The 17,340-nt window shown below is 55.5% G+C and overlaps 1 protein-coding gene across 9 annotated transcripts in view; it reads left to right on the forward strand.

Moving 5' to 3' along the window:
* Positions 1 to 17,340, forward strand: part of DAB2IP (DAB2 interacting protein) — a 183,784-nt gene that overhangs the window by 136,397 nt on the left and 30,047 nt on the right. The window contains exon 1 of one of the 9 annotated variants that reach the window (XM_081067324.1): positions 2,707 to 3,245. The exons of 7 other annotated variants lie outside the window; for them this stretch is intronic. In XM_081067324.1, the coding sequence (XP_080923450.1) occupies positions 3,076 to 3,245 (170 nt within the window). In that variant the 5' untranslated portion in view covers positions 2,707 to 3,075. Of the gene's footprint in view, positions 1 to 2,706; positions 3,246 to 17,340 lie in introns of those variants that run through there. One more of the 9 variants, XM_081067321.1, reaches the window with a different exon arrangement.

Genomic DNA, 17,340 nt, shown 5'->3' on the forward strand with positions numbered 1-17,340 from the left:
CTGAAATGCCTCCAGCTTCACGTGGCCAAGGACAGTCACTGTATACTCACTTTGTACTTACGCATATTATTCAAGATGACTGAAAGGAGCTTGCGAGAGGTTGTACAGACCTTTGAGCTGAGACTAGAAGGCTATGGAGGAAGCAACTTATTTATGGTCAGACAGCTTGTGCGTGTGGGAGCCCAACTTGGGATATCCATCTTTTGACCTCCATATCCTGGCTTATATCTTCTTAACTTATGATCCCCTCCTGTGACAGCTGTCATGCAAAGTGAGAGATCCTGTCATAGGAGTCTGTTTTGTTATAGCAAGATGTTAGAACCCTGTGGATCAACCAGGGGGCGTAGCTTCTTGCTGAGGGACATCTGGGAAGGCTTCCAGGAGGAAGGGGTATTAGAATAGGGGAGGAAGATAAGAGGGGACGAGTAATAGGTGCAATTGGTTGTCTGGGTGAGGCATACCTAGTTTCAGATGAAGCTGGGTCAACTTGTGCAAGTGACTGAGCTTCTCTGGAATTGATGTCTTCATCTATAGAGTGGTCACAGTGTCTGCCTTGCCTCTTTGTTGCCATGATTGAGCTCAAGTGGGAAGCCTCCTTGGGGCCTGCACCCTGGAGGAGGTAGTCGGAGATGTGTTCTGCTCCCTCCCTCCCCGTTGCCTTGGCTGCTGCTCTGGGAGCCCAGGGAGCTGCTTCTCCCCTAGGGCTTCTCCCCCAGGACCTCTGCCTGTGACTATAGCCTCACCTCTCCCGTTTTGAAATTTTAAGACATCTGATCATCCCAAATGAAAGGTGTAAGGGGAAACCTCACCTCAGAAGAAGGGACCACTCCAAGTGCACTGCTGGCTAGAGTCTCTCGGGTTGAGAAGTGGGGGGAGGGGGCTGTAGGCATTGTTGGCTCACCCGTGGTCAGGATCACCTCTGCCCAGACCAAGCTGAGCCCAAGCGAGGCCTCAGCAGTGGATGGAGTGAGTCACAGACTTCCCAGGTTGGGGGATGGGCCACAGTCAGACCTCTTCACTAGCTCTGCGGGTGTCTCAGCCAGAGGCCTGCCTGCCTGCACACAGTAGGTGCCTGCAGTCTGGCACTTAGAGCTGAGCTGTTTGCTGAGGAACGGGAGCAGGCTGAAACCACTGGGGACTGAACTGGGCTTGTGATGCCTGGGGCTACAGAAGCGGTGGAGTAGTCAGCTCCTTCCAGGGGTCCCGTATGCTCCCACCGCTTCCTTATCAGTATTTACATGGAAGGATGGGATTCCACAATCCCGCTGCATCAGGAAGTAGTGCGGCAGCCTCACTGGGGAGGCTTCTGGGTATGGGCCTCAGTCTCAGCCCCTCCAGGGGGTGCCCATAAGGGAAGGCTGGGTGGTTTCCTTCCCCGAGACTGTCCTGTGGCTTCTGCAGGGGGATGGAAAAGGGGGTGACCCCAGGTGAAAATGTTGGGTTGGCTGGGAGAAGTGTTCCCTAAGGATTTGCGTTTCAGTGAGGGCTGGGACAGGATGACCCAAGGCTGAAGCCCCAGGTCAGTAGGTGAGGCAGCATTTCTGCCCTCAGGCCTGACTGGGTCTGTCTGCCCCACGGCCTTGTGGCATTCACAAACCTGGGCAGCTCTCCCAGCTCACCTGCTTTGACTTCCCTCTCCTCTCCCCACCGGCCCAGCCCAGGATACAGGTGCTTCCTTAGCCAGGGGACTGGCCCAGAGAGAAACTTAAATCCAGGACTGCTGCCTGGGAACCTAGTTCTTCCAAGGTAGGAGACCGCTGTCTAGTCCCAAATCAGTGTAGGGAGTTGGAAGTCCTGCTTCCCCTCAGCCCTCCAGCCTGGTGACGCTGGTTGGTAAGCCCCTGGCCTTGTCTACTTGGCTCTCTTTGTTGGCATTCTTAAAATGTTTGAATGGAACTGCAGGGGAGGGAGAGTGTTTGCCCTGGGTGTGGGTGGCAGGCTCCCGGCTGCCCCTCAGAGGCAGACCAACGCGGGTGGGGCCTGCGCGGCTGGGGCCTGTCCCACCCCATGGTCAGAGCAGAAAGTGGTTGCAACTGGGAGCAGCTGGCCTGGGAATGTCCCCAGCCGCGGGGCCTGGGAAGGAAAGGGCCTGTGGCTGTAGGTGGGCGGGGCACCGGCCAGTGGGCCGGCTGTGTCCTGCTGGGAGAGCCTGTGGGTGGGGCGCCACCTGAGGGAAGCCTGGAATGCTCTTTGAGCTGCGCCTGGGGAGGTGGCTTTGGTGCAGCCCCCTCCAGTCTGTTGGTCACCCCCACTCCCACCTACACAGCTGTAGCAGGCCTGTCTCAGACCAGTCACAAAGATACATTTATTTGTTTATCACATCTGTTAGTGCCTACCTGGTGCCAGGCACTGGCCCGAGGTGTGCCAGGCTTACCAGGGTGAACAGTCCCTTGTTCCCACCGACCTGACATTCTTCTCATCATGGGGAAAGTCAGGGGGGGAAGCAAGGTGGTTTCAGATCAGTGCTATGAAGAAAATGAGGGTGGGTGGGGGGAATTACTCCTCTAGCTGGAGTGCTCAGGAACAGCCTGTCCTAGGAGACACTTGAATGAGGCAAAACCAGCCTTGCCTGGAGCTAGGGCCTAGCAAAGAGAATAGCCAGTGCAAAGACCCAGAGGCGGGACTCCGGGCAGGATATGACCCTGGGCGGAGCCAGCACTTTAGGGGAGGAGTCTTGAAGGGGCCTCTCCAGACGGAGTCTTCTTCAGACCCAGAGCGGGGTGCCCTGAGCCTGCACCCTGCCCAGGTGCCCTGCGAGGGACTCTTGCGTGTGGCTGGAAGCAACTGTTTCCAGATGTCTCTCTAGACTTTTTGGACCTGGAGGTTATGCCATGTGGTTACCTGTATGGAAGACTGTAATTTTCCACTTGTTCCCAGGAGGACCCGGAAATCTCTAGATGTTGTCACCACTGCTTTTCTTAAGTCATTTGTGAAATTTCAACTTGGAAGACGGATTGGACGTGTGCTTTGCAGGAAGAGGAATCCTGCCTGGGCACGCCTCTCAGATGCCTGTCGGGACCGAGAGGTCCCCTGATTTAACCGGGAACCTCACCTGGGTGCACAGCATCCTTGGGGATGAGCCTCTGTGGGCTTGGACTCCTCGGCGACAACCTCGGCAAGATCCTGGGCCGGGCCAGAGGGTCTTCTCTGTGGAGGCCCCGCCATCCTCGAAAACCGGATGTTGCTCCTGGGCGCCCGCTGACCAGAGCTAGGTCATCCCAGAGGCTAGGGCTCCCATCACCAAGGTCTGTGGGTGGCTCTACGGGGGCAGGGTGAGGGAAGAAGCTTCCTCCCCATGGGTGGCCGGGCCTCAGATGGGTGTGGATAGAGCCTGGAGGGTGTGGGGCCGTTTCTTCTAGCTGACCCTGGTCTGGGTCCCCTCAGGGGATTGAAAGGAAGCCTCCTGTCAGGGGCTTGGGAAGAAGAATGAAGGTGGGGGTGGGAGTGGCAGGTGGGCTCCTTTCTCCTTCTGGGAATCAGGCCCTGCTGTCTGACAGCTTCAAGTCTTGGAGTGGGGATGGGGAGCCCCAAGCTGGCAAGGTTGTGGGGCACCTGGAATGTGATCTCGGCCCAGGGAACCGGAGGGGTTGGCAGGGGGCATTTTGAGGAGGGTCTTTGACTCCTAAGCAGCGTTGCCAGTGAGAGTGCTCACCTGCTGGCCTTTAGCCTGGGGCTCTCAGCACATGTGGGGAGAAGGGGAAGCACTGGGGCTCTTGGAGACAGGTTTAATAATCCTAGCCTGTCTCTGTGGCAGTTAGTATTGCAGGAGAGAAGCTTTACTCCTAAAACTTTTATTGATCCAGGCACTAATAAAAAGTAAAGGGTTTTTCGGAGCAAGGTTTTTTTCTTCCTTTTTTCCTACCGGAGCAAAGAACATCAGAGCCCTAAAACACAGATTTGTTTTCCTCCTTCTCCCTAAATTTGGGGGGGCGTGGGGCTTGGCCTTGTTCAGATTTCACCTCTTCAGGGAGCCCTCCCTGACTGCGCTGGCCTGTGGTCATCTCCATCCTCCAGCAGCTAACCAGCGCTGCCGCTTGTGTATCTAGTCTGTCCCTGGGAAGGGCTAGGGCGCAGCAGAAGCCTTGTGCTCACCTGAGACCCCCAGGGCAGTGAGAGGCATCCCCCTAGCAGGCAGCAAAAGCTGGACTCTTGACTTCTTGCGTCTTTCTGGGTTTGGTTCCTTTGTTGCCCTGTTGTTTTTGCATATCCATTTGATAAATACTTAAGGAGCTCTTGCACCATGCCAGCCCTGCCTCCCCTCCTCCCTTAGGATGCAGTAATACAGCAGACCTAGCCTTTGGCCATACAGAGCCTACCTTCTGGCAAGACAGACAAGTAGTCGCAAATAAAGTAACTCCAGGTTGGGTGGACGTTCCCCCACTGAAATGTAAGTCAGGGATTTTCGTCTGCTTTGTTCAGCATCTGGATTCCCAATGACTAAAATGGTGCCTGGCACGTGGTTTGCACTTAATAAATATTTGCCGGCTGTATGAGCAAGACGCTATGAAGGAAACAAGCCAGGTGTTTCAGTGGGGAGTAAGGGGGGTGGGGCAGGACCTGTTGGAGTGGGGCAGTCAGGGAAGGGCTGAATTCCAAAAGACACCTGGAGCCAGCCTTTCAGGAGATGGGGGTGGAACAAGAACTCCCGCCTTGGCAGCTGAGGACAAAGTCCCGAGGTGAGGCGGGAAAGCCCAGGCTGCTGGTGGGGGGTGGGGCTTGCTGGATGAGGTCAGAGAGTAGGCCGCCCACTCCTGCTGACTTCTTCCACCTCTGGAGGACTTTGGATGCTTTTAGAGTGGCCAGCCTAGGAGTTTTATAATCAATTTGCATTTTTAAAGGGTCCCTGGGACTCCCTGACAGGGAGTAGGGGGTGGGGTGAGGCTGCCTGGGTGGTTTGAGGGGTGGACGGGTGTGAGCGTTTGAGAGGAGGTATCAGTAGGATTTACTGATGGATTGGATTCTGAAGGCCAAAGAAAGGGAGGATTCCTGGCTGATGAGACTCGGTTTTATCCAGAGAGATGGAGCTCCACTTTGGACATCTGGGCATTTCAGGCTCGAGGTTCCATGAGGCATGCAAGAGGAGATGTCAGGCCAGTGATGAGATCTGTGAGTCAGGAGCTCAGAGGAGGGGAGTGCTGGCGATAGAAACTTCAGAGTCTTGAGCACACTGAAAGTATTAAAGCTGAGGAGTGCATGAACTCACCAAAGGAAAGTGCTTTACTGGAGGAGAGTGCGCCGGACCTGCGCCTAAGAAACTATACCTGGAGGAAAGGTGGCCTGTGAGGGAGGAGGGATGCCACAGGGTGTGGCGGCCTGGGTTTTAGGGAGGGAGCTAGCTGTCCTCCATGGAGTAAAGAGAGGACGGAAACTGGTTGGCTCTGGCCACGTAGAGGCTTTTGGGGACCTTGAGGAGAACTACGGGGTGGGGGGGGGGCTGGACAGGTGTGCTGAATAGAAAAAGGAGGTGAGGAAGAGGAAGCAGCAGTGTCGGCGAAGTTCAGGCCACTGCCCAGCCTTTCTCAGTCTTTATGGCCTCTGGCCTGGCTCTTTGGGGGGCAGGCATCTGGGAGGTGCTACCTTGTTTCCCGAAAATAAGACCTAGCCGATCACCTCTAATGCGTCTTTTGGAGCAAAAATTAATGTAAGACCCGGTCTTATTTTACTGTAAGACTGGGTCTTATATAAAAGACTGGGTATAATATTATAATATAAGATAATATAACATAACATAATGTAACATAATAGAACAATATAATATGCCAGTCTGGGAAGTTAAGGAGGGTCCCGGAGGGGCTCCTGTGAGTCTGAGGCTCTGGTTTCGGTTTACCAGCTCACTCAGTGGGTCCCAACCTTAGGCATGAGTCGGGATCCTCTGAGCTGAATCCCCAGAGATTCTGATTTGGAGAATTGGAGTGACCCCTCCCCCAAATGACCTTTCACAGCTCTCTTAGGCCTTGCCTCTCCTCCTTCTGGTGGGGTCACCTGACCCTGCCCTTCCCCACTCCCTGCTCCATCTCTCTGTGGCCAAGGCCCCCTAAGAAGAGCATCTTGGAGCTGGAGCTGGGTTTACTCAGCGAGTCTTTCTACCTTGTCTCTAGCAGAGCTAAACTTCATGTACACTCATGGCTTTGCTCTGGAAGTCTCCTTTGTGTTTGGTTTCCAGAGAAGTTTGAGGTCTTTCTCAGGCTATTTTGGTGCCCAGGACCTGATCTCCCCCCAGGCTTGTCTGGCTATGGGGAGTTTAGGATGTGTTTGCTTGGGATGGCGGTGTAGAATTGGGGCCATACTAAGGTCCGATGGATTCTTAGTGTCTATTGAATGAATAACACTCAGATCTTTGAACCTTTTGGGCTCCCAGGCTTTTTCGTTAATGCTTTCTCTGCACTGGTGAACCAGTGTGTTTGCATCTGTTAATCTGCAGAGGATAGTGTATTTCCTCATTTTACACATAAGGAAACTGAGGCTCAGGAAAGTGAAAGGACTTGCCCAGTATTCCACAGTTGCTAAGTAACACAACTAGAATTTCAACTCTGGCCCGCAAAGTGCCCAATCAGACCGCCCTCCCTGACTGGTTAACCCGGTGGTGGAAGATGGAATGGGGGCACCTGCAACACCCAGGGTCCTGCTGCCCCTCAGGAATAGTGGCCATGTGCTCTGCTAGGACCGCAGGGCCTTCCTCCTGCCTCCTCACCCCGTTTCCTCTGGGGCTCCATCCCCCTCTCCCCAGCACAGATGCTGGTTGCTTTAGGCTTTGGGAAGGGAGAAGGAGGAGGCTAGCCTTGAACCTGGTTGAGCCTTGGGGGCCCTTGGGGCTGAGGGAGGCTGTTTGTGTAGCGGATGTGGGGTGGCTTGTGTGGCTGCTGCACAGCTTCCCTCAGGAAAGTGAGCTCAGCTGTAACACAACCCCTGGGAGACAGCTGAGGATGAGAAGGCCTGCCCCTCATTGGGGAGTGGGGAGACTGAGACCCAGAGAAGGCCAAGATGGGGCTGGGCTCCACCTGGAGAGATGATGCCTTATGCCTCCCCTGACAGGCAGCGTGGCTTTTTGTCCTTACTTCCCTTCCCATGCTCAGCAGACCCCAGTTAGCCGGGGGGTGAGGCAGAGGCAGGCTGTTTTTAGGTTTCAAAGGATTTGGGCCACTGCCCAGCCTTTCTCAGTCTTTATGGCCTCTGGCCTGGCTCTTTTTGGGGGAGGGCAGGCATCTGGGAGGTGTTACCTTGTTTCCCCGAAAATAAGACCTAGCCAGACAATCACTTCTAATGCGTCTTTTGGAGCAAAAATTAATATAAGACCCTGTCTTATTTTGCTATAAGACTATAAGACTATTTTATATAAGACCGGGTCTTATATAAGACTGGGTATAATATAATGTAATATGATATAATATAATATGTAATATAACATTGGGTCTTATATTAATTTTTGCTCCAAAAGTTACAATAGAGCTGATTGTCTGGCTAGGGTTTATTTTCAGGGAAACACGGTAGGAGGGTGGTCTTGCCTGGTAGTCACTAAGGTCCCAGTTGGACCCCCTCCTTTCTACAGAAAGAAACTAAGACCCAGAGAAAGAAGTGACTTGCCCAGGGTCACTCCCCAGGACACTGGTTTCCAGCTTATCTTCCGCGACTTCCTTCAACTGTGCTACTCTGGCTGGTCTTTCTTAGGTGCTCACTCTGAGTTAGGCTTTGTCTGTAACTCACTGAACCCCTCATGGCCACTCAGTGGTGTTAAATACTATTATTATTGCCCGTTTTACAGAGGGGGAAACTGAGAGAGACCCAGACAGGTGACTTGACTTACCTAAGCAGACACAAGTTACCAGTGGCACAGCCTAGATTTGAACTCAGTCTATCTTCAAAGCCCACGTTCTTAACCACTGGGCTACAGGGCATCAGGCTTATTTGAGTGCCAGGCTCCATAGAAACAGAACGAGGGCAGTAAATCCTTGAATAACCTGGCCCTGCAGAGTTAGGCGGGAGGACTCTAGCTGGCTTTGGCCTTTCTGATGGAGATGGCCATATAGCACCTTCTGCCTGCCAGGGAAAGGCCTGTCTTTATTGGAGGGCTTGCTAGACTAGGCACTGAGGCACAGGCAGTCAAACCTTTCCTCCTTTCCTGTCCCCTGCCCCCTCTTATCCATCAGCTAGGCAGGCAGGCCCTGCCCACCTTTGGGGACTAGGGGCCCCAGGAGAGCCCCTATCCCTGCCTCCTCTATTCTTGTGGACAGTGGGAGGGCCTTGGCTAGCTTGTCTGAGCCTAGGGTTTGGAAGGACAGCTCCCCTCACCTGCCACCGCCTCTAGCCATGCAGCTTGTCCAGGAGGGCACTGAGGCCCGGCTTGTGAAGTGCCCCACCCCTACAGGGCTGGCAGACACCTCTCTCTCCCTCCTCCTCCTATGTTCACCTTGGCCTAGCCTCTGTGTCCTTTCATGTTGCGTCAGATGTCATGATTTCCAGTTTTCTCATCTGCAAGAAGGGGGAAAGAATAGAACCTACCTCACAGGGTTCTGGGGCCCAGATGAAAGTCCAGTGTTGGGGCACCTATGACAAGTGATTGCTCATTCTGATTCCCTTCATTTTCCCCATGAAGGAAAGGTGCTGGTGACTGGACCAGGTGGGGCCTGGGTACCATTCTGGGGAAAGCTGGGCCTCTGGGAGGTGGAGGGAGCAGGTGGGAGAAAGCATCCTGGCTTTGGCGGACCTCACGGGGCTGGGTCCCAGCTTTGCTGCAGACGTGAAATCCTCTGCCCACTGCAGCTTCCTCTGTAAGATGGGGGTCAGGTAATGCCTTCCTGTGAAGTGGTCGTGAGGAATAATGAGGCAGTGCTATGAAATGCTAAGTGCTGTGCTGGGTGCAAAGTGAGTGAGTGCTGGCATTACTACTATTAAGTTGGTAATAGTATTTTTAAGATGTGGCCCCATTGTTTGGGGTCTCTTTGGAAATTTTGGGTGAAATACAGATTTTTACTATTGTGCATTTCATCTAAAGTCTTCCTTAGAAGCCCAAGGCCTTCGATTTGATCATGTCTTTGGGGGGATTTTCTGTTTTTTTGATGTCCTATTTTCTGTACAGAAAAAGGGATCTGTGCCTTTAAGTCCCCTACTGGCTTGATGGGATACTGGCCCTTTAAAAGCACATTACAGAGAGTTGGAACTTAGCCTTTGTTTAACTAGCCTCATTAGTCCCAGCGGACAGGGCTGGAGTAGTATGTCCAGGACCAGAGCTGGGTTGGACTGGCTGGGCCCAGTGGGGAACAGTGGGCAACAGGCTGGCTGGCCTGGCCCTGTGGTTTCCCAGGCCTGGTGAGCTTGGCAGCCACGCTGAGGGATGGTGAGTGGCCTGAACGGAGGTGGGAAGGAGGGAGGCTGCCAGCCTCAGGGCCACCAACCAGCCTCCTGGGCCCAGGGCGATCTAAGTGAAGGGTTGGGAGCTGCTGGTCAAAGAGGGGCTGTCACAGATGCCAACCTTGGGTGGGGCTGAGGAGTCCCCAGGGATGGTGTCTGCTTCTCTGTAGACATCTACTGCCAGCCTAGAATGTGGAAGCAATTAGGATAGCACCACCAAAAAGCAAGAAACCGAGAAATGTTGTGGCTGTTTTCAGTTTTCAAAAAAAGAGGAAATCAGTGTCATTTGCTTCTTTCTGCAGACAAGCCCCGATGGCTCTGTGGTGTGCTCCACTGAGAACGGGAAATGCTAGGAACTGCTGGAAAGTTTTCTGAGCTGAGGAGCTCGGCCTTTGCTCTGAGTCGCCCAACCCTGGGCTGGGCTGGACTGGGTGAGGCTGTGCCAGGATTTGGGGTCCATGTCATCTACCCCCAACCCCCTAGCGAGTCTCTTCTTTTTTCCCTCTTTCTCCCTGCCCATGTCTGTTCCCTGAAACACTGGCCTGCAGGGTGGGGTGGTGGAGAGCAGGCTGTGTCTGGGCCTGGAGTGTGTTTTGCTCCAGCGTAAATATTTGGGACAGTTGTCAGGAGCCAGGTCACTGTGATGCAGCAGTCTTTCATGGGGGAGTCCCCCGTCTCTGAGAAGTCAGAAATCTGGCTTGTTACAGACTTTCTTGTAGAAGGTTTGTGAGGAATAAAAGAGCTGCTTGGCTTGTTACAAGTGTCCCTCCGTCCTAGCTACTTTCACTGATCACAATCACACCAGCTCGGAGTCCATCTCACCATTTTCCTGACAGGGGAAATGATTTGCCCAGGGCCATCCAGGAGGTGAAAAGGCAGGGCTCAGTATAGTCGTGGTGACTCAGGGTTCCTGTAAGTTATTTGAAAGTTGATCACACGATTTCTGTAGGTTTTGTGACAGCCTGAGGCATTGACAGGCAATGCAGAGCGTTTGAAATCGGAGCCCAGATGCCAGGCCCTGCAGCCCTGCCCTGGTGCCTGTGAACTCTGACCTTGGGCGAGCTGCTGGGCCTCGCTGAGCCGCCCCTGGAGCCTCCACTTCCCGGTGTACATTGCGGTGGGTGCGTAGGGGCAAACCCTGGAGGGAGGTGTGAGTTCTGCGGGGCAGGTCCACGGAGGTGGTGGTCTTTGAGCCAGCCCTTGACAGACAAGTAGGACTTAGCTGCTGGGCATGGCCTAAGAGGAGGTGGGCATCCCAGGGTGACTGGGGCCCCATGGGGCTGAGATGGGCTGGAACGCACCTTGGAAGCTGTGTTTAAAGTGTATGGTTTTATTAGCCAGGTTGCAAATGACAGATAGGGCTAGCTCATCCTAGAGTCAGCCAGTGTGGGGTAGGAAAAGAGGATGGGCTCTTGGTATCTGTCACACCGTCTCAGCTTTTGGAAGGCCCTCGGGGTCTCAGAGCCTCAGTTTCCATAACTGTAGTCGGGCAGCTGGGCGACCTGAGGTTCAGATGTGTGGAGCCAGTGGCTGCCTCGTGCCCTTCCCAGGGGCCTGGAGCAATGCTGTGTGTTGGGTGAGTAGGTGCTGGAGAGTCACAGATGGCTTTGATGCACGGCCCCTAGGAGCAGGAGGAACTCACCAGTCACACCCCAGATTTTTTTTGGACATTTCTCTGAGTTTCAGCCTTTGCTGGTGGCCTGGGAGCCTGTGGCTTGCTGACACCACCCCTCCTGCTGTTTTGCTGCTGTTGAGTGTTCCTGGCTGTTTCCTGCTAGTGACAATCTGAGAAGCAGAGCTCTGAGGCCCCACTGGGATTCCCAGATACGAGGCTTTGGGAGGAAGGGGGAGTGGGGCTCCCAAGGCCCCAGGCACAGAGCTGGCATACTGGAGGTGCTCAGTAACTATATACTGGGGCACAGGACTTACTAGCCCATGAGTTGGAAGGCGTTAGCATAGTGAACTTGCAGCAGGCTCTGGCGGGAGACAGGTAAGGAAGCTGGGATGCAGGAGAGGCCAGCTTGAGGTCTACTTCCTTGGCCGAGAGCCCCTTCCCCTTCCTGTCTTTGCCTCTTGTCTTCTTGAGGCCACAAAGCCCCTCTGTCCCAAATGGTGGCTGGAATTGAAGAGACAGCAGATGAGCATTGGGGCTGGAGCCTAGGATGCCAGAGCTTGTTCCCAGATGCAGCCATCTCTCCTTAAATGGGACTGTAAGGTGCCTACTTAAAACGGCAGCACTCTCTCGCCTGCTCTGGGAGGTGGTGGGGGAGCGGCTGAGGTTCTGTGGGTCGGTTGGCAGAGGCCTTTGGGGGAGCCCACACGCTAGCAGGGCCAGGAGGGCTCTGCCTGCTGGGTGGAGTGAGAGGTGTCTTGGAAATGTCAGTGGGCCCAGGGAGGAGAAGACTGATCTTGGAGGGAGGAAACACCTCGGCCAGGGCTTTGAACCATTCTCAAGAACTGCCCAAGGGGAGAAGCTGGGCACGGGCAGTCAGGCAGAGGCCAGCACGTGTGCAATGGGCTGCGGTCTGGCTGCTCTGGGGTTGACAGTGTCAGAGGTTGTGGCAGTTGAGGCTGGGTTTGAGTCCTGGGGCTGGGCGTGGTGCTTTACTCAGGGTGACTAAGGGGGCTTACAGTTTGGGGATGTCACCCTGCCTGATCTTGCAGAGCAGTTGGGCCAGGCTTGGTGCTTTCTCCTGCGGACCAGGGAAGGGGTGGAGAGCTGTCCCTGCTCAGAAGCAAGAGGGGCACATGGCCCTCAGCTCACTTTCGATTTGCCCAAATCTCATCCTGTTGAATGAGTGTTCCTCACATTCTCTTGTTTTAAAATTCAGGGCACTTTGCTGTTCCACTGAGGTTTATGAATGTTTAAAAACTGCTTTGCGGTCCCCAAAGTAATTTGACAAGTCTGACAGCTATTGATTAAAAACCCAAAATTATTCAGGTTGCAGGAGGACTTGAGGGGATTAGATGGAAAGTTTTTTTGTTTCTTCTCTCTCTGCATGCCCTTTGTCCGCACCCCTATCCCCACCCCCACCCCCGAAAAAAAGGAATAAGATGTAGGGAGGTAAATGTGTTCCCGAAAGTGTTTTGAAAAGTCCATTAGGCTGCAGGGCTCTACTGGGAAGCGTGGGGATGGGGTATGGCCAGGATGTTGAGGGTGCCTCTCCCGTTCGGGGGCCAGAACCAGCACCCCTGCATCCCGGGTCTCTCCCCGAGCTTGCGGCCCAAGTCGCCAGCAGGCAGCAATGCGGTGTCGCTCTGACAATACGACAGTGATGGCGGAGGTTATAGCTGTAGTCGTTAGTATATGGTCCCTTATGTTTATAGGAAGTTGACGTGTGGGGGTGTGTGTGGCACTTTCTGAAGCAGCTCAGCAGGTGAGGAAACAGCAGCCTAGAGAGAGGAGGGAAGGGCCGTGCAGCAAGCCTGTGGGTCCAAGGCAAGCAGGGTGGGCCCCAGGTCGCAGGCAGAGATTCAGGGGCCAGGACAGGAGCCAGCTGGCACCCTGGGCTGACTGGGTGCCCGGCCTCCAGGCCTAGCCCCGTGTGAAGTAGGTTCCAGAACCGTCCCACAGAAGGTGAGCGGTCCATTAGTATCCCAGCTTTCACTTGTGGACTGTGTGACCTGGCTAAGCCACTCTTCTCTCCAAGCCTTGGCTTCCTCTGGTGTCCTGAAGCTTCCTGCATCTAAACCTGTACGTTAACTGGGGTGTGTGCAGGAAAGGTCTGTGTGCAGCCAGGGCTCACACGACCAGTTTACGCTCCTGCTCCCCCTTTCCACTGGGGCGATGCTGCCTTTTGTGCAGGCTGGTTAAGAGAAGGCGTTGACGTGCCTACCTTGGGAAGAACACCTGTCGCACAGCTGACCACCTAGTAGGTGCTTAGTAAGTGGCTGTGAAGCCCAGGCTGTCACCGTGCTGGTAATTCAGTCAGCAAATGTGGTTCCACAGCGCGAATAAGCCTCCCGGCCTCCTACCTTGGTTGCCAGGCTGTGGCTCTTCCTTTGCCAGCTCAGCCCTGTGGTGTCAAGGGGAAAAACAGGCTCCCCTCCCAGCCCAGGGCTCGGGATGGGTATGGGGACTGGGTCCCATTTCCAGTGACTGCTAGGACCTGCCCCCTTGCCTTAGACCGCGGGTCCAAAAGGGACCACGCCCCCAGGGAAGGCGCTGGCATCCCAGGAAGCCTTCCCAGGCTGGGTGGCCAGCCTCCCTGCCTTTTAAGGACAGGCTCTCTCTCCAGATCCCTTGAAGGCCACTAGGCGGCTGCATTCTTCTTCCCTCCCCTGGGACCCTAGCTGGGGCAGGAGTGAGCGCTGGTCTTCTGAGCAGCCCGTTCCCAGTCCAGCAAAGCGAGGCTGGGCCTGGAGAGAGATGCCTCTGCTGGGTGTTTCGGGTGGGGCCCTGTGCTGTTTGTGTCCTGCCGCTGGATTCCCCGGAGATCGGCGCCCGCAATCTGGCCCTGCCAGGCGGTGACAGGCAGAAGCACGGTTGGCACGTTCTGATCTGACTCCAGAGTCCGCAGGTCCTGCCTGGCCTCGAGTGGGCATGTCTTCTGTGGAGACTAACTTCATCCGGGATTTCTACCCCTTCCAGGCCCGGCTATGACAGTGGGAAGTGGCGCGGGACCGCCCAAGCTTGTGAGCGGGAGGTTGGGTTCGGGGGACCCTGCTGTAGAGTCATAGGCAGAGGGACTACAGTGGCCCCCACAGCGGGGTCTCCTGCTCACGCCCCAGGTACACTTTTCTCCCTTTCTTTCACTTCAGGAAATTAAAGCCCTTTTTTTGAGGCATCTCAGCATTTGTGTAGAAGTATTTTTTCCTGCTTTGCAGATGGAGAAAACTGAGGCATGGAGAAGCTAAGGGCTTTGAGTCATCAGAGGAAAGGGACAGAGGATGGCCTGGCAAGTCCCTATCTTGTCACCCCAGATGTCAGGAGTGTCCCCTCCCCTAGCAACGCCAGCCTTGACAATGCGTGCACATCCTTCCTCGCCTTGCTCACAGCTGTACCCGCTCCTGCAGTGGTGTCGGCAGTGAGGCCAGTGAGGAGGACAGATAAAGGGTACAGGAACTGCCACGCGTGACCGATTGAGTCACTGCGTTTACCCCCGAGCATCTCACCTGCATGATCTCATTTGATCCTTAAAGCAGCCCTTTGAGGGAGGGAAGTCATTCTCCCCACTTATAGATGGGGAAACTGAGGCCTGGAGAGGTGAGTGACGTAAAAGTACTCCAAGTTGCATTTTTTATAGGGAATGGAGACTAGAGTTGCTCCTATAGCCAGGCACCCTTGACACTAGGCCCCCCTGCCAGTTCCCAGCTGCAGGGCGCGCGCGCGTGTGTGTGTGTATACATTCCTGGGGCTCGTTCCACTGCCTGCCTGGCCTGTTACCCCAGCAGCCCCCTCAGTGCAGGCACCCTCTCTGCGGCATGTTTAAAAGCGTCTCCCAGTTCCTGCTTGTACACCTCCAGAGACAGGGTACCTGCTCCCTCTAAACCAAACCAGCCAGGCCCATTTGGGGACAGCTGCGACTGAGCTGGAATTGGCCTCTCCTGGTTCCGGCCCCGCCCCTGGGGCATGCAGGGCAGCACGCTCTGCCCCTTTGAGATTTGGAGGGTGAATCTGAGCCTCTCACCTTCCAGGCTATACAACCCCACTGTCAACTCACCCCGCCCGTAGCTGGGAACATCCTCCCCGTGTGAGAAAGGGCTTTTTGATTATTGCACATTTTGGTTTTGGGTCTCCTCCCTCCTTGAAATAATGGGGAATTTGCTAAACTTCTGTGTCACTAACCTTTTAAGAGAAAAAAGGATGGAGTTGGAAAACAGATCGTGGGTTGGCTGGAGAGCTATCAGATAAGGCTGTGGCTCAGGAGCTGGGACAAAGTCCCGTTGTTCCTGCTGCCCGGCCTCACAATGAGCTGCTGTTGGGGCCTGGCTGTATCTCCAGCAGCAGCTTTGCCCGTGTCCGTGCCATGCCCATGTTTCCTGGGCTCCTGGGCCCTGGGCAGGGGCTGCCCCAGCCCAGCCAGCACCCCTAGCTCTTCCTCCTGGACCTGGAATGAGTGGGTCCCAGTGAGCAGGTCAGCTGGCCATGGGTCTTTGCCTGCCCGTGGGACCAGCCTTATGCTGATGGAGTTAGTGTTGGCCTCTGCTGAATGGGGTTCAAATCCCACTTGGCCTCTTGCCACCTATGTAATCTTGAGCAAGCCACCCGGCCTTTCTGAGGTGTGGAACCTCAGTCTTGATGAGTTGGCATGAGAATGAGGTGAGGAGACAGCTGGGAAAGTGGCGTGGAGTGGGGACTCAGCCACACCGTCTGGATATGAGCTCTTGTCTGTCTGCAGAGATCAGGGACAGCGTGGTGGTGGTGGCGTTTGGCCTGGGCTTTGAAAATTGAGAAAGAAGGATTTTCTTAGGCAGGGAAGGTGAGGGGGAAGGTGGCACAGGTTCAGGAAACAGCATGGGCTTAGGCCCCCAGAGGGCGAGGACGGTCATGGTCAGCCAGGGACCAGCTAGGAGGAGCTTCTAGGTCACTGTTCAGTGTGCTGGGAGGGGAGGTGCAGAAGGAGGCGTTCCAGGGAGGGCGCAGCACCGGGCTTGTCTATGGCCTTGAGGGCAGAACAGAGGGATGGGAGTGAAGCCATGTTGGGTAGAGGGGCCGGTCTGGAGGGACGGTGTTGCTGTGGTCTAGACGGAGAAGGCCAGTGGGGCACCTCTACCCTGCTGTCCACATGCCCTGGCCAAGACAACTCAGTAGCTTAGGGGTGCAGGGCAGGTCTCACTACCCTGTGGCCTGCGAATCATGGCACCACCTCTTCCTGGGAAGTGTGAGGATTTCATGCCACCACACAGGGCGGCGGTCGGAGCCTGGCCTCCCCTGTGCAGGAGCAGCCTGGCCCTTTGGAGGAGCCACTAGGCCTCTCCAGGCCGGCCTTATCCCCATTCCTCCTCCTTCCAGTGAGCTCGGGTCTGCTGCACGTCCTCCCACGTGGAAAGCGCTGGGGTGATGGGGAGGGTCAGGGCTGCCCAGCTGCCACCAGCTTGCCTTACTGTGAGCTTGCCCACAGCCCTCTACGAGCCAGGAACCTTCCCAATGAGGCCTGGGCCAGCTGGGGCATGTTTGTGGGGCAGAATGGTGGGAAGGAAAGGGAGGATTCTGTAGCCACAGGTTCCAGGCTCTGGCTGCTTTGGAGTTTGGCCTGGGCCTGTTGGGCTCCTGGCTACAGAACCAGGGACCCTTGGGTCTCCCTGGGCAGGCCCAGTCCACTGAATGGAGCCTGCCTTTCCTCTCCCCAGCCAGCTCATTCAGGCTTCCTGGGCAGAAAGCAGCTCGAATGTACCAGCTCCTCCCTTTGCACTTCCTGGGTCCCGACTCCACCGCCCTGACTCCCAGCATCCTTACCTGGCAGGGGTTTCCAGGCTGGGCCAGAAAGCAGCCTGATCCCGAGCCGCAGGCTGGGTTTTCAGCCCTGGATGCAGGCCTAGGAGGCTGTGGGTCCCAGCCATTCCTAGGTCAAGGGACTTCCCGGCATCCGAGGCAGGGCTTCGCGTGCACTGAGGTATGAAGCCCCGTTCAGGAGGGAGGCATGGAGTCTGCCCCCTGAGGTGGGCAGCCCAGGATGGAATCTCATCGAAGGGGACGGCAGACCCACCCATGGCAGTGGTCAGTGCTGTGATGGGGGAGGAGACTGGGCCATTCGAACAGGGCCTGGAGGGCTCATCAAGGGGAGAGCTGATCGGCACCCAGCATGGGGTGGCGTGGCAGACCACAGTGCATGTGTGAAATGCTGCCTCCCAGAGAGAGGGTGCTGGAAGAGCAGAGGCACCCTGGCGCAACGCAGTGGGCTTGGGTCTCGCTGAGAAGTACCATGCGTGGGCCCTGCGGAGGTCTGGGTTGGTTCTAACCTGATTTCAGCCTGTGTCAAGGCTCCCTCTGGTCTGTCCATTCCTCTTTCAGAAGAGCTTTCAGAAGTTCCGCCTGAGGGCATCGATACAGCT

This window comes from Rhinolophus hipposideros (genome assembly GCF_964194185.1).
Source record: "Rhinolophus hipposideros genome assembly, chromosome: 11".
Classification (NCBI taxonomy): Eukaryota; Metazoa; Chordata; class Mammalia; order Chiroptera; family Rhinolophidae; genus Rhinolophus; species Rhinolophus hipposideros.